This window comes from Drosophila hydei, unplaced genomic scaffold (assembly GCF_003285905.1).
Source record: "Drosophila hydei strain 15085-1641.00,03,60 unplaced genomic scaffold, DhydRS2 tig00008130-arrow-arrow-pilon, whole genome shotgun sequence".
NCBI classification, from domain to species: domain Eukaryota; kingdom Metazoa; phylum Arthropoda; class Insecta; order Diptera; family Drosophilidae; genus Drosophila; species Drosophila hydei.
Genome location: NW_022045839.1, coordinates 2,106,181 through 2,129,563, shown reverse-complemented (window position 1 = coordinate 2,129,563; position 23,383 = coordinate 2,106,181). Strand labels below are relative to the sequence as shown.

Genomic DNA, 23,383 nt, shown 5'->3' with positions numbered 1-23,383 from the left:
ATTCAAATATTTACATAAATGAACATTCCTCACAATAATTTATAAGGCGTTGTCTTCAAACTCATTTTTGTTTAATACTTTACCAAAAAGGAGGAAAAAGTTTTGCCAACTGAATTGGTTTTTTGTTTACAGTAAGGAATTTTTTCTTTTTGAAAATTGTTTGTTGGCTGTCATGAATGAATTTCTGTGAAATTGAAATCTGAGCGTCTTTCATTTGCATTCACCTGAGACGACAGATAGCTTAGTTTTGACTTCTGTTGTGATTGGCCTATGACACGTTTGTGTGTGAGTCGATGTATGCTAATAGGCAAAACACAATCAATGCCAGGTCATCCGGCTCGTTAGAGACAGGTATCCAAAAGTGAAGTCCACTGAAGCCAACTAAGTCACTTACGAAGTCAGTTTAGTCTGCTATGTCTACTTCACAGCATTTGCCTCACTTTTTTTAGAGAGTTTTGGAAATCTCTCAGATTACATAACTATGTGTGTGTGTATGTGTGGCAGCCGCAGGTTCATTTTGCCAACGAACGGCCACTACATGCTCATAATAATGAGCCTTCGGCGCGAGTTTATTACATTTCCTGACTTGACCAAATTAAGCTGTTTGCCACTTGTTTAGTTTAGTTTTTCTCGGCTGCTTTTTTTTTGACTTTAGCCTCGTAAAGTATTTTGGGTGCACTGCAGCCGGGGGCCAAAATTTTAATTAGAGTGCTCCACGCAAACATGGCAGCGACCCTTCACCTTCACTCACTTTCATCTAACGCTGTTCCATCAGCTCTGGCTCTGGCTCTGGCTCCGGCTAAGGAGCCGAGTATACGATACTTTACGGTCTCTATTTCTGCACACAATGTTTATGTTTGTTTGTCATACATAGGAGAGGAGTCCCTGGTGCATTGAACGGTAACCAAATAAGGCCCCCAGCGTATTGTGCCCGACGCTGTGCTGAATATGTGGACCTTGGCAACACTGAAATACGAATACACATACGCTACAAGGATAACGAGCGTGAACAAGAGCACATTTTCGGACAGCCGTTGTGGCCACAGCTTCACGGCTGATTGTTTTTGTTTTTCCCATTCTCTCTCCCTCCCTCTCCCCCATTCGCTCTCTTCTTTGTTTTTGCTTTTTGTCCAATATACTTGTTCCATTGAAAACATTGAAAACGTGTATGCAAATTTATTTTGCCTACGGCTATGTCCAGCTAGTTCCATAAAGCCAAACTTAAACTGCTTTTGCACCATTCAAGAAAAAAAAAGGAAACAATCGACTTTAGTGAATTGCCACAATCCACATTAGAAAATGCTTCACTCTTAGCCAGCTGTTGGCCATATAAAATATGAATATAAGATTGGGTTTATCATATTATCTTATCATTGAACCCAGAGTGTAAAATTTGGTATTCGAAAAGAGATGTGTGAAGGAAGCTGCTGTAAGGCTGAATAGGAAAATGAATTATAAATTATTCTGAGCTATGAAAGGACGTTTGAGGGAGATATATTCCTATAAGCTAATCTGCCTCTAAATCAGTTAATGAATGTCAATTTCTGCAGAATAGAAATATGAATTACAAATTATTCTGAACTATGAATAAACGTAAGGGCACATATATTCCGAAATTACCTTAAAGGATAGATATTAGATATACAATTAGATAGTTAGTATAGATATACAGCTGAATCTCTCAAACATTATGCATATATATTTTATATGAATCAGTTCTTTATACAGTTGATAAAGCATTTCAAGCTCAGACTTAGATTCATAATTTTATAGACTAAAAATATCTAATTAACCATGATAAAATCTAGCAAAAAATAGAGCTAAAAGATATCCCATATTGAGTTAGACAATTAAATAAGATATTAATAATCCCAACCCAAATCAAGTAACTTGAACAGAGTGTCTAACAACAAGACCAAAGCCTAACTATCTGTACCCAGTATATAAGAGTCGAGAGACTCGCATAGAATTTAGTGCGCAGACTCGCTCAAATGTAACCCAGCATCCAGCATCCACAGCAGCAGATGGGTTTTTGTTTTGGGCCAAGTTAGTGCAGAGTTTGATGCTGTCGCATCAGTTGTGCGCTGGGCTCTTGACGGAACGGTTCACCAATCGGGGATAACTCGGCAGTGAGATGTGCTCAGTTACTGGAAATGCTGGGACGCCAGTGTAGCTGCGCCCAAGTCAGTCAGTCAGTCTAGTCAGTCAGGCACACCACAGTCAGCTGCAGTGCAGTTCAGTTTCAGCTTCTGTTTCTGCTCGGCTCTGCTGTAGTCAGGTGTTTGGCGCCAAGCCCAGCTGCCCATTTCGACGCGCGTTGCAGAGACAAATTGTTTATCTTGTGTCAAGTGCTGGGAACACATTGCCTGGTATTGGTCCAGGCCCAGCCTTAACTGCTAGGCAGTGAAAGTTGTCGCTGGCGGTTTTGCTGTGGGTGCCGTGTGGCGTCGTCTGCGGAGTACTTAGCCAAACAGTTGGTGCGTCTACGCCGTGGCAGTCGTTGCCGTAGTCGTTACCGTAGTCGTTTGCCGTAGTCGCTTCACGTATTTGTTGTTGATATCGTCGCGCGCTCTGCTCTCGTGCGGCTCCCCAATCGGATGACATTATCTGACGCCCGCGGGATATATATGTATCTGCATCTGTATCTGTATCTGTGTCTGTGTCTGCGTCTGTAGTGCTGCCGTTGTTGTTTACTCTGTTGTTTTTTGTCAACCAGACTTAAATTAAAAGCGAACAAAGTCTTCGCACCTCGGGCGAGCAGTGCACAACTCGACTCCCTCAACCGACTCACGAGTCCCCCGAGCATGCATCTTTAATCAGCCCTGATGAATTTGGTGGATGTGCAAATGTTTGCAGCAAATGAATAAAGCATTAAATAAGCACTTCCAGGCACTTGTAGACGCAAAGTGAAAATTAAAGTGTGTCACCTGAAAATTGAGATAAATGTTTCGCAATTAAATCGACAGTTCCAGCGGATTACTTTAACGCGGCCAAACTTTAGACGATTCAATTTGAATTAATATAGCATATTTCATTGCATTCGACGGTAAGCAATAATGAGTAGCCCCAGGCTAAGCTTAAGCAACTCACATTTAACTTATCTCTATTGACATCAATGGGCGGGAATGTTGCATAAATCACAGCCTGAACTTGGCTTTGTTTGGGGTTTATTTGAAGGAGTGACAAGTTGCCAATAAAAAGAATATTTTAGATTAATTACAATTTATCTCTGTGTGCAATGTGCATATGAATGATAGCATTAATCTGATGAACTAACAATGGTAAAGGGAGTAAGTTATTAATATATATAGTAAATTATATAGTAACCTATAGTATATTGCTTAGAATATATTAGCTTTTTATATTAACTGAATGTAAATTGGAATGAAATTGGGCGCGACTTGTAATAGAATAACTTTATATATAAAAACTATAAAATATTTATTTTTTTTATTTTTAATATTTGCTAACCTAACAAAGAATTAAAATTTACTTTTCTACTATTTTTTTGATATGCTAAATTCGAATATTTTTTATATAAATTAAGCCAGGAAACCAAATACAGTTTTTCGCACCTGATTAGTCAGGGTTTTTGCCATATTGCTATAGAGTTTTAAATCAAGCAGATTTTTTATGACTCAACTGTAGGAATTGGAATGTCCAGACAAAAATGCATTTTATTTCATTTATCATAAATAAATAAATAAATGTTTGAAAATTCTAAAAATGTTTGTAGATGCAGCACGTTCAGCGCTTGCTTTAATTCCAAATTCAAATTACACCATTGAAAATTTTTGTATAAGTTTTTTTTTCTAAATAAAATTGAAATTCATTTTACATTTTCATCAGGCAATCCCAACAATTTAAGCAGCCTTTGCTTGATTATTAATGCACCTGAAAGAAAGCTTGGCTAATTTGTCATAATGGAGCCTTAATGATGAATTTATATTCAAGCCAAGTCTGGACTCCATTCAAGTAAGAAACTTGGCACATTTACAAGTGATTTTCGAGCTTTAATTACACAACTTTACCTGATTCCTGCTGCTTGACTACTGCGGCTATTGCTGCTGTTTGTACATGAGGCAATTTATTGTGTAATTAGTGAGGATTTTGCTTAAATGTATTTGCACTTAAGATCGAAAAACATTGAGAGTTATTTAAGTTTGGGCAAAGAGTTTGCCTGAGAGTTCGACTGGCTATCAGTTTGCATTAAAGACTTAATGAAACGCTGCTGTGCACCTGAAGCAGCTTAATTACTGCTGGGAAATAAACTTAATTATTTACTCTGCCCGACCTACGAGCCGGCCGCCAGGCCAATGCCATGGCCAACGGGCGCCTATTTATGTATGTGGGCTCGATTACTTATACATATGGATTTTCTGAAAAACTCCCCCAGAGGGGCTGGGGCCAGACAGTAAACGAGAATGAATGTTTGTAATTGCCTTTGATTTATCTCACGCTTATAGCCGACAGCTTCGAGCAGAGGGCAGTGGAGTGTCATTTATTCCTTGATCTCTGCAGCACGAAACTAATTTGGATGAATTATGAGCTGACTGTTTATTGATGTATCCTAATTTGCCACCCACTCAATGCGGGCAAGTCGCAGTTGAGTTTACCTTTAAAAGCGCACGCTTTGAACCGCAAAAAGTCGTACTTTAAAAAGCCGCAAGAAGACCTTAACTGTATTTGGAAACCGTGAATATGGTCCTCGCTCTCTATAATATATTCAGCACAAAGGACCTTTCGGCGGCACAGCCTTTCTCCTCTTTCCTTTTCGGGTGTGTGTGGGCAACAAACAACCACATTGCGGACAATAAAGGCAAAACTTTTGCTTTGTGCGGCTATTTATATATGCACATTATTGTATTACAACAACAACAACAACAACAACAGCAACAACAACTCGAACAATTCATATATACATGAGATTATGTATGCTGGCTGCTCGCCTCTAATGTATGTGCATACGCTTTAGGTATATAAGTACGTGTGCCTAGCCACATTCCCAAAAAGGTTAGCGGGTCACTCAACTATTTTTGTGCCCTATTTGAGGTGGCCAAAGGGACAAAACCCTGCCAAGCACCAAAAAACAAAACAGAATTCTTGATGCATATGAGCTTGAGCTAACGTATTAGCAATCACTATATAGTATATGAAATGAAGTACAGTATATAATACTTACATATATGTAACACAATTTTAAATGATGTATAACATTTATATATTTATATAGTGCCAAAAGTTAAATATTTTTAATGAGTCAAAGCTCAACATATCATTATGCTTTGTTATACCAGCAGCAAACGCAAAAACAGCAAACTTTGCTTCAAACTAGTTATTAAATGTTGTTTTTCGTTTGTTTCAAATGTTTTTAACATTTACAATTTTATATTTTTTTCTTGCACGCTCCCTAAAGTGCAAATATTCGACTCTACATCTGTCTGTTCAGCTGTCTATCCTGCTGTCTGTCCAGCTGTCTGTCTGACTACATTTTGCTGCTATTAAAGCTCGAAATATTTGTAACGTAACTTTTGAACACGCCTACTTGGGGCGTAGCAGCTTGAAACTACTATTACTGCATTTTAACTATATAAAGGCTTTTATTTCGTATGGCCTACACTCAATTTTAAATGCCTACAATTATATAAGAGCATAGTTGCTGAAGGCTTATCAAATACATTAAAACTAAATGTTTCACAGTTTTGAAGCTGGATTTTTAATATAAATATTTATACAATTTTATTCAATATTATATATATACAATGACTCATGCGGTAAAACTACATAAATATATAAATCTAAATTTATATATAGCTATAGCAAGTCATATTTAATAAAAATAAATTTTGTTATGTCAGCAAACATAATAATTTCTGCACTTTAATTGCCTCTAATTTATCAAAAATGTCGGTTTAATAAATCATTTATTTTATTCACAGCAAAACTGAACAGATATTAAGTTGAATGAGCTTAGCGCATTATCTGGTTGATTTAAGCAAAAACTTTTGGTGTTTGCTTAGGTCCAATTTTTAAAATTCAATTCAATGCAGTTCGAATAAAAATATTTGGAAAAATAATTGCTTTTTCTATTGATTCTACGAGTTAGTTTTATTTGTTAGTTATTAAAAATTGATTAGTTTATAGCTGGAGTGCATCGAAGCGTATTTCTATGCTTCGCTTTTCTATTGTTGAGTGCGTTTTATTCGCTTTTTCATAACAAAAAGAAAAGAAAGCGTGCTTCACGGGCTTTCCATTTATTTTGCACTCTTTGGCTCTTTGTTGATTTGCTCCTACTCGGAATACAATTTTTTCGATTATTTTTCAAATTAATTGGCCAGCATTTGTGAAACAATTTCCGGTCAGGAATTCTAGCTGCATTCATGGACAGTGCAGCGGGCGGGCAGAGAGAGAGAGAGCGAGAGTGGGTTAGAGTGAGCTAGCATATGCATTTGAATACTCACATAGATTTCCATACTCTATTTCATATGCTCAAACGAGTGAGCAAATGAACAAACAAATGCAAGTGGGCGGCATTGGGTTAGAGCTGAAAGCTGCAACTGGGTCTGGGCTTGGGTTGTTGCTGCTGCCCTGATGCGATTTGGTATGCATCGACTGGCTGAAATTTATGGAATTCCAAATGTTGACACAAACACAAATAATTTAAATGCTGTGCGAAGCTGACGAATTTCTCATATGTTATGCGCTCCGACATTCCGGCCATCCGGCGAATGCATTTGGGCCATTGGCACGTGCGGTGGCTCTTTGTGCCCTCAGTTGCCACAGGGCACATGAAATTCAAGTGAGCACATATTCACCTTTGACATAACTAGAAACAGGTACAAAATCCAGAAGCAGAACCAGAACTAGAACTAGAAGTAGAACCAGCACAAGGACTCGGAACCCGGACGCAGGTGTCTGTGAGAGGACTATATCATGCTGGCTGCTGTTATACCTCTATGCATCCGCACACACACACACCTACTTCAGCATTTGCATTTCCATTTCCATTTCAGTTTCATTTTCATTCTCGTTTTCGTTTTCGTTTTCCTTTTATTTTTCCATTCCTTCGCTTCGTTTGCTTGAATAAATTATTCGTGTTTTGCATACGAGCATTGCTTAAAGCAAAAGCTGAAACGTGCTAGCTGAACATAGTTCATCCGGAGGCTGAACCTGAAACTTAATTGCGCACTTCGATGCCAGACTGATTGACAGGTTGCCATTGTCGGGCAGCTCATTATGTTTATGTTGCCGATTCGGAAACACGATAGTTGCATTAATTTTGATGGGAATTTTGTTATTTCGGCTTATTTGTGTTTTGTGCTGCTTTCCTGTTGCTGCTGCCAGGCCACAAAGACGGCTGCGAAGTGACGCTCGGCAATCACGGCTTTCCCAAATCCTCTTCATTGTATTCAAATTTCTTTATCCTTTATAATGCCAACCCACTTTTATAATGTCTCGGGCTTATTTTCCCCTTCCGGCGCCGGGGCCGGGGCCGGGGCCGGCGTCAGCGTCGCCTCACCGCTCTGTTGGCTTCTTCGTTTTATGGTTCATGTTCATGTCTTCTTTATCTAAATCATCCAACTGTGTAAATATTTGCCTCGCTTCCTGCATTCCATCCTCGTTATCCTTAAATCGTGCGTGCGAAGCTGTACAAAGCGAGAGCGCCGAGAGTGCACGGGACTCATGAAGAAAATGAAGAAGCCGCACCACCGACGCCTCAACCAGCCCACTAGCTCACCAAGCGTTCAGGACTCTATTCTGGGTTAAATTTTGCATATAAAAGACAACGCTCCTGCAAATGTCGTCTTTGCCACTGCACAGTGGCTCAATTGCGTTGCAACCGTAAAGCTTTTGTTCTCACAGTCACAGGTGAAAATGATAAAACATGTGGAGACTGAAAGCTTTTCCGTAATCAAGAAAGTTATCAATCCTAAAATTGAGCATAGCTAAAACTTATCGTATTTTTTATTATATTTAATATACAATAATAAGAAATATGATTAAAAATAATCAGATCTGACGAACGTTTCAAGACTTGAATCCTTCGTCAGATCTGATTATTATTAATAATATTTCGTATCATAATTAAGATTAGTTTAATTACCTTCCACATTTGTCGCATTTGAATCCCTTAAATTATATTACGAGCGACAATTGGGCAGATTAAAAAGTTTTCTAAGCAGGAAATAAAATTGCGTATACGCACCACTGTGCACAATTCCAACGGTAAACAATAATCGCAGCATTAATCTGAAAATGCGCACAAATCCGTCAAACTCAGAAAGTAGAATGGCAAACGCGAGAAGGAGAGAGAAAGCGAGAGAGACAGCTAGATAGATAGAGAGCAGCAGCAACAGCTACAGATGGTAGAACAAAAGGAGGGAAAAAACCAACAATGACAAACAACATTGTCAGGGATTGTCAAGCCCACGCTATCATTAATTTGAAGAACTGCTCCCACGATTATCCTTTCGTCGATTTCCCAGGTAGTCGTGCAGCGGGCTTTTAGAGGCGAGCGTCGACAAATGTTTCGCGTCGTCATAAAAGGCAATTAGGCGGGATGATGCACAGGTTTATGACTGCGAAAATTACATCAGCTATAATTTTATATATATGTATATAAATTTATATTGCGATACTCTAGAAATTAATGGACCGTGCCGGCAATTATCCTGGGGCAAAAGAAATACGCCTGCCTGCCAGCCAAACTGGGCCAAAAGCCGCCGCGGGCCAAAATCAATTCCATTAAGCAAGCCGTCTGCTGGTATACGTGTTTTCTACTAAACATACATGAATATATATGCAAATATATATACATATATACGTGTGAGGGAGTGTAGGTATGTAAGCTAAATATCGGCGTGAATTCGCTTGAAGTATTTGCTGACTATGAAAACTGATACTTGATAGTCGCTTCTCGAATGGACCCAGCGCCCAAATGTGTTGGCCAAACTCTGGCATGTGGGCCATTTGGCGCACGCTGTGTCTGTGATGCGATGTGATGTAATACAAGACGGGCTGACACGAAAGGGAATTGTTTACAAAGCGTTGAACAAGCCACTTGACATGAATTGTTTTGCTAAATGGCTCATTGAAACTTTGATTTGATTTAAATATGTTCCTCGACTTGTCAACAAAATATTCAAACATACCAAATAGAGGAGGACGCATTCTCTGGACTTTCGCCTCAGCTGCCAGCTGTAAGCTGTAAGCTGTAAGCTGTAAGCCCCATAAGCGTATTTGCCTCGATGATGGTCTTAGCTACTACTTACCCAACTTGTATAATCAAATGTTGCAAACTTTTCCCTAAGCTTTTAACTCAAACTCGCAACATGCGCAGCCACGGCGCAGCGGGCGGATGAAGAACTTAAAAATTCCAGAGCAAACTATTATTATGTACTTACATTGATTATTTGACTTCTTTGCTTGCAGTTGCTGGACAAATTGAAGCATAAAATGGAACCCAAATCCAGCTTAAGCACCCAAGAGGAACGTGCCCTCAAAAGTTCAGGTATGCAATAAAAGTCAAAAGTGAAAGTTTTAAATTCCAGCATTTTAATCGAATATAAAAGCCCCACTAAAAGTATGCTGAACTAATTTTATTATTCATTTTGTACACATAGTGCTAACGAAGAGCCAAGTTTTCTAAGCTATAAAATCTGATAGGATTACAGAAAAATTTCCCAGTCAAATATGATTGAGCAACAAATACTGCAAAATGAGTCGAAAGCAAATAGTAAATAAACATATAAAACCAAATGTTAAGCAAAGAATAAAAAATAACAGTTGACAGAGTTGAGTCAATATTGAATATGCTGAATATACTGAAGTCTCCATATGAAATATAAAGGCTGATAGAAGGAAGGCAAAATAAGTACTCTGAGGCATTAGGACTTTTTTAGCTAGCTGGAAAGATGCATACAAACGAGGTGGGTTCAGAGAGTAATTTGGGAATATGTAGTAATAGAATGAGTAGGAATTAAAGTAATGGTAGCAATTAGAGTTACTTGTATTCAGTATTATAATTACTTGATACTCATACGCCTCTGAGTACGAATATTTTAAATGCTGAAATCATTCCAGGCAGCTGCTCAGCTTGGGCATGTTTTGACTCGTCTTGGATGTTTGAATATTCCAAAAAATTAAGCAAAGAATCTGTATTTAATTTTCAATTAATAACAACACACTAAGGATGCTCATAGTCCCAGACTTGGCAGCCAGGGACTCTGTCTTCTTCCCCAAGCTGAAGAGCTACATGAAAGGGCCACGTTAAGCTGCTGTTGAGAATGTGAAGATGGAGCTGCAAAAGATTAAAAAAGAGTTTAGATTAGAATGAAAATATAATTTTTAGAAAAATAGAATAGGTGACAGGATTACTAGCAGTGAAGAAAATAGATATTCATGAAAAAAAAATTAACTAAAATTTTGAATAAAAAAAAATAATAATAATATAAAGTCAAGCAGCTAAGAGCACATTTATCTAAAATATTTAAGAGAGCCTTAAGGCCACATGAATAACGAATGCAAAGCCAAGTTCTTGAATCTAACTTAAACTTTAAATAATGTTTTCTTCTCTTGTCTCTGTTCTGTTTACAATCAAATTGAGAAGTTTCTTGCAAGGCTAGTTGAGTGAAAGTGTCACAGAGATTTACGCTGTTTTTATTGTTTGCTATGCATTGGTCGCATTATGACTTATGTTATTTTTTACGAAAATAAAGAACGAGGAAACGCTCTGCAGTCTCCAGCAGCTTAAACAGCTCCAAGAACAATCAAATGCCAAACCATCTGCAAGTGCGCGTTTGGGGTGGCAAAGAAATTCAAACAGAGTAAAGTAAACTTGCGCCAGCAACGCTTGTGTATATTGTGTGTGGGTGCGGGAGTGAGTGTGGGTGTGTACTCAATGGTGGGAAAGCTCCATGCCCACTCTCTGTGCGGGGTGCCACACGAATTTCCACACAGCTCGGCTCGCGCTGCTGAGCTAAGCAAACGTCGAACGAAGCCGGCGAGTGTTTTCTTCTTCTTCGTTTTTTTTTTTGCTTTCTTGTTCACATTCAGCTACCTTTTCGACTTGCGACTTGTTTGTGCAAAAGTTAAGGAAGGACATAAAGCGACTGGCATCCTGATGTCGTAAAAACTGTCGTCGCACTGGCTGTTACCGATATCGGGAACCGAACACGCCGAAATTTAATCATAAGCTCACAAGCAGATTACGTCATGCGGTGATAAGCAACGAAAAACAAAACTATTTGTCGGCGACTAGCACCCTTCGCCTGCACCCCTCCCCCCTCTATTCGAGCTCATTAGTCGAAGCCCCACTGCCACGCCCACGCCTTCGACAAGTCCTAAGCTCAGCATAGATACAAAAAAAATAAAAGTATTTCAGAAAGTACATAAATCCAGCACAGAGCGAACTCTGTCCCAGTCAAACGGATGCTCGTTTTTCTTCAAATTCAATTTGCCCAAGACTGAAGTTTAAAATAACAATGCCGTCGCCCCAGCATCTAGACGAGAATAAAAAGCAGAAAAGAAAAGGAGGGAGAAAGAAAAGGATACGTACGTAACGCAACGTAACGTAACGTAACGAGGGGGCAAATGTTCTTTGAATGTTTGATGTCCTCGTCGCCGCTGCGGCGTGTAAGCTCTTGGGCAGCACATTTTTTTGACTAACGAGCCGCATTTTGGTAATCCGTCCCTTGGGTATTTGGCATGGAAATGTTAAACCAAAAACCAGAGCCAAAGCCAACACCATCAGAGCGTCCCTCATGAGCACCGAAAAGACTTTCGCAAAACGATTAAATGAGCCATTGGCCATTGCCACTGGCATTGGCATTGGCATTGCCATGGCACTGGTGCTTTAGCTTTGCCTTTGACTTTGACCCAAGGCGTCTGGTTTCCTCTGGGTCTTATTTTGTGTTTTAACGCAGGGATCTTATTTTTTATACGCTCATGTTTGCGATAAGCAGCAGAAGGCAAACCGAATTAATACCAACAAAGCCTTTTACACGCACTTACCACCAGGCCAGGCCAGGGCAGGGTTACATTTGTTTGATTGTAATCAATACGTTTCAATTCTCAACAAGAATGCCAACATTTGCCATGAGACGTCACTTTTATAATTGCCAGCAACTTGGGCGTAAATAAACATTCAATTCTGGCATTTGATTCGCAGTTCCAGTTGAATATGACCTTTGCTAAAGATTGCAATAAAAGACGAATTTGCTTAGAATTTGTAAAAGTTTTTTGGGGTTGGATCATTGTTTATTACTCTCCTGGGTCTGGAAAAAAGAAGGCTTTTGGTATGTTGGGTAGATAATTGGAAAGAGTTAAAGATAGCTAAGAAATAACTTTGGGAAATGTCAATAGAGTCATCCATACTTCTAGCAAACTAGCTTTGAGGGATGTCTATAATAGTCAACTTTGTGATGGAGCATGATAGAAATCTATTAGCTTGTCATATCAAACCATACCATATATGATATATACCATACCATACCACATCATACCACATCATACCACATCATACCATTCCATATTACAATCAACAAAATTGATAAATAAAATGAAAACTGATTATCGCATAGAAAGCTCATAGTCAGGCTTAAATATTAACAATCTATGCGCTTTCTAGCTTCTATCTAAGCTAAAGCTTTAACTAAAAGCTTTCGAGCATTAGCATACGCTTATGTAAATCTAAAGGGTTAACCTCTATTATCGAGAGTAAATCAATCTTTGCTGAGTGGGCTTAATTAAGTATCGGATATTTGAACTTATGTTAAGGAAATTGTATTTGGGCCTTTGATGGGCAAATGTAATTTATTTAAATTCAGGTGTGCCTTTTTATTAAAGGTAAATAAATCATGCTCACAATGTGAAGAGGGTGCCCAGCGCGCTGAAGTGTTGAGGGTCACGGGTTGAGGCAGGGCACAGCCTCATGTTAAGACAAGTGTCTGCCCCTCGGGCATGGGCTGGGGCATGGGCATGGACTGTGCTGTGCTGTGCCGGGAGACGGGCAACAGGCACACGGAACTGTTTTCCGGACAAACAAATGACCTGGAAAAGCCAAACGAAAGCAAACACAAAAGAAATGGAAAAATGGAAAAATATGCGAGCAAGGGGCGAATGCTGCACAACAACTGAACAACAACTTGGCAAACGGAAACAATTGCAATGACTGAGCAAATGTTTAGCAGCTGTCCTGAGGCCTCTTCACACAGGAAGTGCTCCTCGCTCAGTGGCTGGCTGTCAACGACTGCGATATTTGTTGCATATTCAGTTAGTTCACTGATTGCCGGAACTATAAATTTAGTTTGATTACGCATCCAATGGGCTTATCTGTGGCCCATATCGAGCCGGGGGCCCAGCAGGAGCCACAGCTCTGATATATTTTACTTTTTAGCAGCTTTGGCACTTTTGGCAGCCCGCACATAGACAAATGCCAAAAACACTTTTACAGCTGCCCCTATAAAAAACAGCACTTAATGCAATCTGATCAAATGTGCGCTGGGAAGCGGGGAGTGGGGCAAGAAAATAGTTGGAACAGCAGTTCGCGCAATCGAGGCCCCTGAAATGCATACCTAATTAGCTTAATGGCCTTTTGCCCATAAATTATACAAGATTAGAGTACCAAAAAATTTGCATTCACCTAACCTGCTGGAGCCAACAGAGCCAACCAACCACCCAGCCACTCTCCAGCCATAGAACAACTTTTCCTGCAGCCCCATTGCTGCTGATGCTGCCCTTGCCAGCGGCAGACCTATACAATTATTGTCAGCCCCTGTTAACTGTAAACGAATAATGATTATAATAATTGTTGTTCGGTGTGGTCGGCATTTAAAATCAATAGATTGCTGCATGGCAAAATGCCAATTAAGTGGATTTTAAATGCATATGCGATGCATAAAGCGGAAATTAATTACGTAATTAGTTCAATGGTTGCCCAAAGGGCGCTCGTGTTGAAAAGAAATTCCCAGGCAATTCCCAACATTAATAAAAAATATGTATTCAAATTTAATACATTTTATATATTACTAGATAGATTTACCAACTTTGAACACAGCACAGAATGTAATTAACATTTTAAGTAAACGTTGAAAGTTTTTTATAATTTATGATATTAATTTTTTCTGAGTTGAATATTGTTTGCATAAGAAACCACAGCTTGGGGCAGTTGTAATTATATAAAAATATTTATGCGTATAGTAAACCTAATTAGTATAGAGTAAACCTTTAGAAGAGCAGCGTTTATAGTTCACATTGATCAAGATATTAAAATTATAAACTTCTCAAAAAAACACGTTTTGGCTATAATTGAATTTTTAAGAATTTGAATAAGAGCATAGTAAAACCTGAAAGCATATTAAATCAAAATTATCTCCAAAGAAAATTTCAAATACATATTTATGCTCCAGCCTGATCGCACCAGGCTGATTCGAGCTTGAGGCAGGTGGGGCTTTAGTACGCACTGTGGGACTCTGCATCGCAAATCATGGCGAATATCAAAATTGCAAACACAAAACTTAAGCCAAATGAGCATAAAGTATATGTGGACAGCAGGCAACAAAAAAGCCTAATAGACCTTTAACATTTGCAGTATGAAAAATATTACGTATACGTAATATTTTAAAGTTAAGTTTAGTGGGAATATCCTGAATATTAAAAAACATTAAATTATGTTTTAAACTAATTTAATCTAATTTTTAATTAAATTAAAACATTAAATGTTTTTTTTTTGAATTTTCGCTAATTAAAATATTACGTATACGTAACATTTTTCTCTTAAGCTTAATGGGAATATCCTAAACAGTTTAAAAAAGAATTTTTCAAATATGAATTTTTAAATTATATGTTAACCGCATATTAAAGAAGACCTCCAAAAGATTATTATGTATTTTCGGTGTTACAAATATTACGTATACGTAATATGTTCAGCTTAAGCTCAGTGGTAAATATGCTGGTTAGGATGGGTAAGCTTGTTCGTTTATGTTTTGCTTAAATGATTATAATTAATTAACTTAATTATAAACACAAAAGTCCTTTTAGGGAATCATGCGATGGGTGTAATTAATCAACAAGCTTGGCAGCCTGTTCTGAAACTCATCTCAAATTTATGCATGTATGCAAATATTTTGATGCCAAATTTACATGACACATACGCACCGTTGCCGAAATGCTTTCCAGTTAAATTATGCAAAATATTGTACATGCATATGTATGTGTTGATATATAAGTATACATATGTATATATATATATATATATTATATACGATGTATAGAAAGAGACGTGTTTGTGCGTCTTGGAAGTTTTTCCCGCATGTAGAAAATGCCACGGACAGTGGAGATGATGATGATGAAGCGTGCTTTTGATGTGGCAATGACAACAATTAACACAAATAGACGACGTCCACACACACCCACACACACGCTGGCGGGGGCAATAAGCATATTCAGCTGCTCGCTCTTGCACTTACCGTTTGACTGTTTATGCATTTGTCAGTACCGAAATACATCACCCACACACACACACTCACTCACAGGCCTGAACAGGTGTGTAAGTATCTGGGTGTGCGCCGGCAAAGTGCACTCACTCTGCTGACAACTGCAAACTACTTACGTATGTTACAGCAACTGACAACTCGACATATTCAGAATCAGCCAGAGCTAGAGCCAGAGCCAGAGCCAGTCATCGGAAGCAGGGGGCAGAGACAGCAACACCAACACCAACACCAGCAGCAGCAGCAACAGTGACAAAGGTGTTAAGAAAGCCATTTTCCCTGCTAATGAGTGTCGGTATAAATGTGAGTGTGTGTTTGTGTGTGTGTACAGGCTCTTGTCTTGGCTTACCGGGCCGGGCCCTAGCCTTGCCGGGACTTGAGCTGAAGAGCAAACAAAAATGTTTTCATGTTTGGGCATGTCAACAGATTTGTCCCTTTCAGTTGCCCGTGCCGCACCAGCGTCGCTCTCATTTGGCCTAAGCGTGAGCTTGCTGTGTGCAGAAGCATTTTGCTTAATTAGTTACAAACATTAAAAACGAAGAATCCAAAAGGAATTATCTACCTCAGCCAGACACTGACTCGCTTTAAGGGTCACATGACTTGGACTGAGCAGCTCAGCCAAAAACAACAGCAGCAACAACAGCAACTGACTCTGACAGTTTGATTAAGGATGTCAGGTAACTATCTGATAAACACTCGAATACATTGTCAAAGTCAACTGTGTTAATCTTCTCACCCGACCAGACACACACTTTCAACTTTTGCACGTTTTGTAACTCTGATGAAATCAGTGAGCATTGAGTTCGGGTCGCAGGGTCATTCCAGCTGCAGGAGCTGAATTTCCCTCTTCAGAAAACTTTCAGACTTAATCTTTATTAATCTATGCATATATCTAGCTTGCTAACTAAAAACAAGTTATAGTTAACTTAGCTCAACTAAACTGAGCTCGAAGGCCTAACCTGAGATTTTATGCCTTTTATAAGCCTTTACTGAAAGAGTGGCGCACAAGAGGTAATTAAATATTAATCATAAATATAGAAAAGTCAATGGAATTCTGCACAGAGAGCTTATGGAATATTATAGCAGATATTTAACATGTGAGGCAGAGCTGCTCGGGAGCTTAAGGTCAGGGTTTAATTATATATTTTAAGTACTGCAATGCCAGATTTAAGATGATTAAGGGAAATTATTCAGACAACAAATAAATTAATCTGTCAATAATCAAAGCATAAAGACAATACCAAGAACTGATTCTGGCGGGTTAGCTTCCGAGGCTAAACAAGCAGAAGTCTGCTGTTGGCGTAAGATAAGAAGCGGAAATTGATATTTGAAATTATGCCAAAGAGCTTTAATTGGCTCTAAATAATGTCAAGTCAATGCTGGGAATATTTATTTCCTAGAAATCACCATGACTCCGGAACAACGAACGCTATTTGTAGAGAGAAATAATCTCTGCCTTTTGCCACTGATTTACATTAAACACTTATTAAGTCATTCGATTTACTAAGCGCAATTTCACGTTTACAGAGAAACTCAAAATGCTGGACATAACGCGCGACAAGCCCGTCAAGGTGTCCGTGAAAGTGGCTGTGCCCGTGCGGGATCACCCGAAGGTAGGTCGAATATCTGTTAATCATGCTTACGATAATAGCTTACTTATTGGGCACTTGGTTGTCAGTTCAATTTCGTTGGCAAGCTGCTGGGACCGAAGGGCAATTCGATGAAGCGACTCCAGGAGGACACAATGTGCAAGATGGCCGTGCTGGGACGCGGATCGATGCGCGACCGCCGGAAGGAGGAGGAGCTGCGTGCCAGTGGCGACAGCCGTTACGCCCATCTCTTTGAGGACCTGCACGTTGAGATTTCGACCTTTGCGGCACCCGCTGAGGCGCACGCTCGCATTGCCTACGCCCTGGCGGAAGTGCGTCGGTTTCTGGTTCCGGTGAGTCCCTTTTCTTTTGCCACCCCGTTGTCCCTGTTGACATTACAGCTTTTGTTTGCTCGCTCGCAACAATTGGCAGTCGTAAGTGCTTAAAGTTGAAGCTCTTTCAGTGCGCACAAAAACATCTTAAATTTTCTCAAGCGCGAAAAGTAATGGCACGCCAATAGCCGCCGAGTCCGAGACACAAATTGTGCTGGCAGAGGGACAGGCGAGGCGTTGAGCGGGGAATGGCGGATGGGCAGCATCAAGGTTGCACTCGTTATCGACTTCAGCTTCCGTGTGCTCACGGCATCTGCTGCATCGCAGCAGCCTCCTCCAACGTGGCACGCCTCCATGCGTCGCTGACTAAATTGCATTGTGCTGTAATTACATTTGCCGCCCCTTTGGCAGCACTCGGGAAGCATTCCATAAACTTCGTACTCGCTGCTGCTGCTGCTGCTGCTGTCGAGCTGCCTGATGTCGCCTCTGTCCATTGTGCGGCTCTTGGCACACTATCACATGCCGCATCTCCATTCCCATTACCATCGCCAACGCCAACGCCATGCCATTCACAGGACATTCTCTCATCGCGTGTGTGCCACCACGCCCACTTCACGCCCGTCGATGTGGCTACGTCCACTTGAGAGACAAACGGTAACCATTTACTCTACTCGCTGCTCGTTTACAATCCTTCTGCCTTCCATCATGCCAGCTGCAGTGCACATGTTCACGTGTTCACATCCCTCGCAACGATATTTATTTATTTATTTTTGCGCTTTCTGTGAAAAACTACGAATACACCTGAAATTATAGCCACCCAGTTGGCCTGCATAAGTGACCCAAATATCTAAAAATTCTTAAATTCCAAATCCATTTCCAAGGACGGCTTTTAAATTGTGCGCTGCAGCATGTTTGCTTCAGACTCGAACGATTTGTCGTAAGGAAATCATTCGAATGAAATTTCAACAAAATATTTGCGACTTATTTTCAAATATTTAAGTTTTGCATAAAATATTTTTTAGAGCAGCTGAATGAACTGTTCTCAAGTGTAAATGATTTGTATAAGCGAAATATTGCTCAACAAGTTAGTAAGCTTATTTTATTGAAGTCTATAAACGAGTTCATTAAATAAATTGGAAAAGCGACGGCAAATGATTTTTAAGCTGTGGCTAAGTTAGCTGACGCACAGTTGATTGTCTCCAACTCTGTTTCAGGAAACAGCAGCAGGCAGTGAAAGCTGAATTCACACACTTTGCCTCTCACTCTCTGCAACCATAGAATTCTCAACTGGTTAAAGCTTAGCTTAGAGAGTAGTGAGAATATAAATAGCACTTAATATAAAATTGACTCTGTTTATGTTTGTGCTGGAAGGTTTCTAGAAATAGCCTTACAACCTGGTAACCTGCTCACTTTTAATATATTTTTATTTATTTTATTATTATTATATTTATTAATATTTTATTTCTCTTATGTAAACTGGTATAAAAAGAAATAAAAAATCAAAAACGAAAGCCTGCCCAGATTTTAAGACTTCTGCAGCAGCTTTGCAAATAATAAAACACAATTTGATGAATATAGAATTCAGTCAGGCCTAGAGCTGAGACTACTTGCAATATGCTTTGCGAAATAAAGACATAACTCTTTCGCAGCCTATGCTCAAGGAGCTAACCACACACCAAAAGAAACTCATAACTTGGGATAATATCTGGAGACATGTGGTGTCAGCGGAACGCACACACACACAGACATACACACAGACACGAGCGAACCTGTGACACGCAACTGTCAGAAACATAAATTTGCTTTGGCGGCGGTTTGGGAGTATTCTGATCTGATTACAGGAAATTTGCATAGAAATTATTTCAAGTTTATGCTCGTACTCATATGTGATTCGCTCACACTTGAAGCATAAACTGTTTCACTTTAGATGAGTGTGTGCGTATGTGTGTGTGTGTGTGTGTGGGAATGGGCAATTCGCAAAGTGAATCCAACTGCTTGTGGCAGCTGTCAGAGCGACTTATGAGGGCCCGATTGCCCTGAAAGAAAGTCAACTTCAGCATTGCCCAGTCGTATGGAATCGAATGAAATTAGTAGTTGGCTAGTAGCCATATTAAAGATTCATCTGGGGACTACACGCACACACACACACACACACACACATGCGCACTTAACTGTTGAACTAACAATAACTTGGTTAATGCTCGTAATGGAAAAGTAGACACTCAGCCGGCAGCCCGAACGCCTCCCATACTCGAAGATAGCTCCCAATTTTGTGCTGTGTATCCATTCGAGTTTCAGTTTTCACCCCTGGCGCTTCGCCATAATTGCATTAAGCACTCACACATACAGAAGTAAATATATGTATGTGTACACCCGTATATTTCGCTGCTACGCGCTGGTCCGACGCGCACGCACCCGAGGCTGGCAGGGGGCTGGGGGCAGAGGGGCTGCAGTGGGGGTGTGGGCGTGTCAGTCACATGAATGGCCTCGCAAACTTTTAATTGACATCCAATAAAATTCGCATTTATTACGCGCACTGCGAACGCCTGAATTAAATTTAATTGCTCGACGAGACGAAATGCAGTTTTCATGACTGCCCCAGCAGCACCTGGTGCCAGCAGCTGCCCGCAGCTGGGCGTGTCCCCAATCCATTGTTAATGTGTATTGCGTCTACTTTGCTTTGCAGGACTACCATGATGACATTCGACAAGAGCAAATGTGGGAGATGCAGGCACTTACGTCCACGCCCACGCTAAGCAATCTGGACGACTCGCAGAGCCCGACGAACACCAACCGCGGCCTGGGCGGCGGCTTGGCCGACATGGACACGTCCAACGACGACAAGTCTGACAACGATGCCAGCGGCATGGATTGCCTCTCGCCGGACAAGCTCGACTGCGGCCAGTCTTGCAGCAGCGGCGGCGGCGGCGACACCCACCCACATCATCAGCAACAGCATCAGCATCAGCAGCATCAGCAACAACAGCAGCAGCAACAGCAGCAGCAGCAACAGCACCACCACCACCATCACCACCAGCCAGCGCACTTCCATCAGCTGCTCCAAGCGCACGGAGGAGCCAGCGCTGCAGCTGCGGCTGCCGCCTGTGGAGAGCATCTCGCTGGCCAGGCGACTACAGCGACAGCAGCAGCACGTGAGTATCGCCGGCTAAGAAAATGTAATTAGCACAAAATGTCAACTGAGATGAGAGTGTGGACATCCTCACGCAGCGCAACTCGCCATTGTAATGCGCATTAAGCGAATCCAATTTCCGGCAATAATCAAATTTCATGAAATATATATATATATATATATATCAAACCGAAGTTGCTCATTAGCTCCTGCTGCGTTTCCTTTTAATACCTCTTTCTGTCCGCATTAACATTTGTAATTAAATCATGAAACTCGCTGGGCAGCACTTGAGAATCGCATAGAAGGGCACGCGAGCGCATCCTTTCCATGTCAAATTAAGAATTTAACTTTGAATTTGTTTTAAATAACAATAATTGTATTTATGCTGTGGATACCGATAGAAGTTAGATATAGTTGATTCACATATAAGATATAGGTTTTATATATGCTTCATGATATACATAGTTACATGAGCGTGTTCAACTCGATTGCATTTATTTAAATTTAAATGCTAAAGCCAAATAGGCAACTTCATATAGCTGCGATGTTTTTGAAAACATAGAAATCCCAACCACGTTTCTTATATCTATCTTCAACTGGCTGGTATTTGACTTACAAATGTCGCAAGTCTCTTAATAAATTTTTAAGATTCATTTCCGACGCCTTAGCTGGCTGTGGCATAGCATCAGGGTTCTCGCATGTTAACTATATCAACTGGAAGACATTTCTTTGATCATTATCCTGCTGCAACTTTATGCTACTGGGTCATTTGCCACATGCCAGCAGTCTAGAGCATATAAATAGAAACAGACTCATATCATGATGCGCCATCTATCGTCTTCTGCGTGTACTAGGGACTCTGTGTTTGAGGGTGCTTGGAGATATCCTTACACAAATACATGAAAATGCTAGAAAACATGTCATGAATATATACATCATGTCATGTTTTCTTGCATGTATAATGTATATATGATGTATATGGGCATGTATATGAATATATTAAATATGTATGCATGTAAGTATGTATGTATGTATGTATGTATGCATGTATGTATATATGTATGTATGTATGTATATATGTATGTATGTATGTATGTATGTATGTATGTATGTATGTATGTATGTATGTATGTATGTATGCATGTATTTATGTATGTATATATGTATGTATTTATGTATGTATATATGTATGTATGTATGTATGTATGTATGTATGTATGCTTGTATGTATGTATGTATGTATGCTTGTATGTATGTATGTATGTTTTTATGTATGTACATATGTCTGTATGTATGTATGTATGTATATATGTATGGCTGCATACATACATATATATCAATATATATATAAAGTACCAACTCTTCTAGCCGACTTGTCTACAGGATATTACTTAGTCAATATCCTTCTATAAATTCTCGCATTTAACTCCTTGAAATCACATTGAAAATTGGATTTACATTTCCCTTGCAGTGCACACAACGGCAATGGCTGTGGCGCTGCAGCATCAGCTAACGGCTGCCGGCATTGGTGGCCTGTTGAAGCCAGCGCCTGGGGTGGGCGTAGCCGGCGCCATGTCTGGTCTGCCCAGCGCGCAGAACAGCGCCGCAGCATTGCAGCTGGCCGGCGATGGGGACGCAAACACATCGACATTGACGCTGCTCGAACCGCCTGGAGCTCTGCTGCATCCGGCGCTGCGCAACGTGAAGGCCATCAACATAGGTGCGTTGCAGTTAATCGATGGGCGTGCGGCGTGGCATGTGGATCAACTCTGTTTATCGTTGCAGGTGGTGGCCTGGGCCGCAAGCGACCGCTGCTGGGCGTTCCACGATCCGGAATGAATCCCACGAAGCGCACCGTGATGAGCCTGCTGGCGCGGGCCAAGAACTCCCAGGCGCTACACACTGTGCGCCAGCCGGTGGTGACAGCCACCAGTTTTGCCGAGTAAATAGCTCAGAGTTGGGAGTCAGAGATTGAAGAGATTTTGTATATGTATTATCTATGCTTGACAGGCCCCTCCAGATGCTGGCCTCGCCTTTCATCATTCCGCACCAGGGCATGGATCAGTCCATCATAGCGCTGCCCAAGGAGAGTCTAGCCCAAGGCGTCTAACCCTACGACTTTTATACGCTGCGCACCGCAGATGGTCGCACCTGACCGACTACAATTTGCCCCGCCTCCTTCTTCTAAAGACACCCAACCACACAAAACCAAATAATTTAGGCTTACCAAAATTACAATTTACGAAATACGATTTCTGAAAATACGAGTCGAGTCTATCGGGGATACAAATGAGGTCTTTGAAGAGGAAGCGCAGAGAGAATCGGGCACGCCTGCAGCCCTTACCATGCCATACCAATACCAGAGAGCCTGTCTACACACGATTTGTTTTAAGCGAATTCTAAATAAATAACGCAAGTATTTTTAATGCGATGTTTTATTTCGAAAGAAGAGAAAAAACTAAAAAACTTAAAAAAAAAAAACTAAATTAGTGTCAAATTATCGAACAACTTCAATAGAATTACAATGTAAACGCAATTACTTTAAATAAATTACTTTAAATAAATATACACTAACACACACACACATATATACAAACAGCAAATATATATACTTAAATATGTACTTAAATCTATATATATTTAAAAATAAAATGTGTTGAAGAAAACCAAAAAGCCAAAAGCGAAAACGAGAAAAACTTAAACTTAAAACACGTCACATAAATTGATAATAATGATAATTTTTGGAGTATTTTAAAAGGCAACTCAAAGCCCAAAGAGAGCTCAGTACAAGAAGAAGAAAACTTTAGCGACCACACACAGATTTTTTGAACAGATCGAGAA

General features: G+C 40.2%; 1 protein-coding gene across 1 annotated transcript; it reads left to right on the top strand.

Annotated features, from left to right (window-relative positions):
- The first annotated feature begins 2,986 nt into the window (after positions 1–2,986).
- On the top strand, positions 2,987–23,116 carry LOC111595253 (RNA-binding protein asd-2). Its single transcript, XM_023308899.2, has 8 exons — positions 2,987–3,046; positions 9,433–9,511; positions 17,019–17,104; positions 17,170–17,433; positions 20,099–20,564; positions 22,014–22,262; positions 22,328–22,484; positions 22,553–23,116. The coding sequence occupies exons 2-8, from the start codon at positions 9,457–9,459 to the stop codon at positions 22,650–22,652; spliced, it is 1,377 nt and encodes a 458-aa protein (XP_023164667.2). The 5' UTR covers positions 2,987–3,046; positions 9,433–9,456; the 3' UTR covers positions 22,653–23,116.
- The last annotated feature ends 267 nt before the right edge of the window (positions 23,117–23,383 follow it).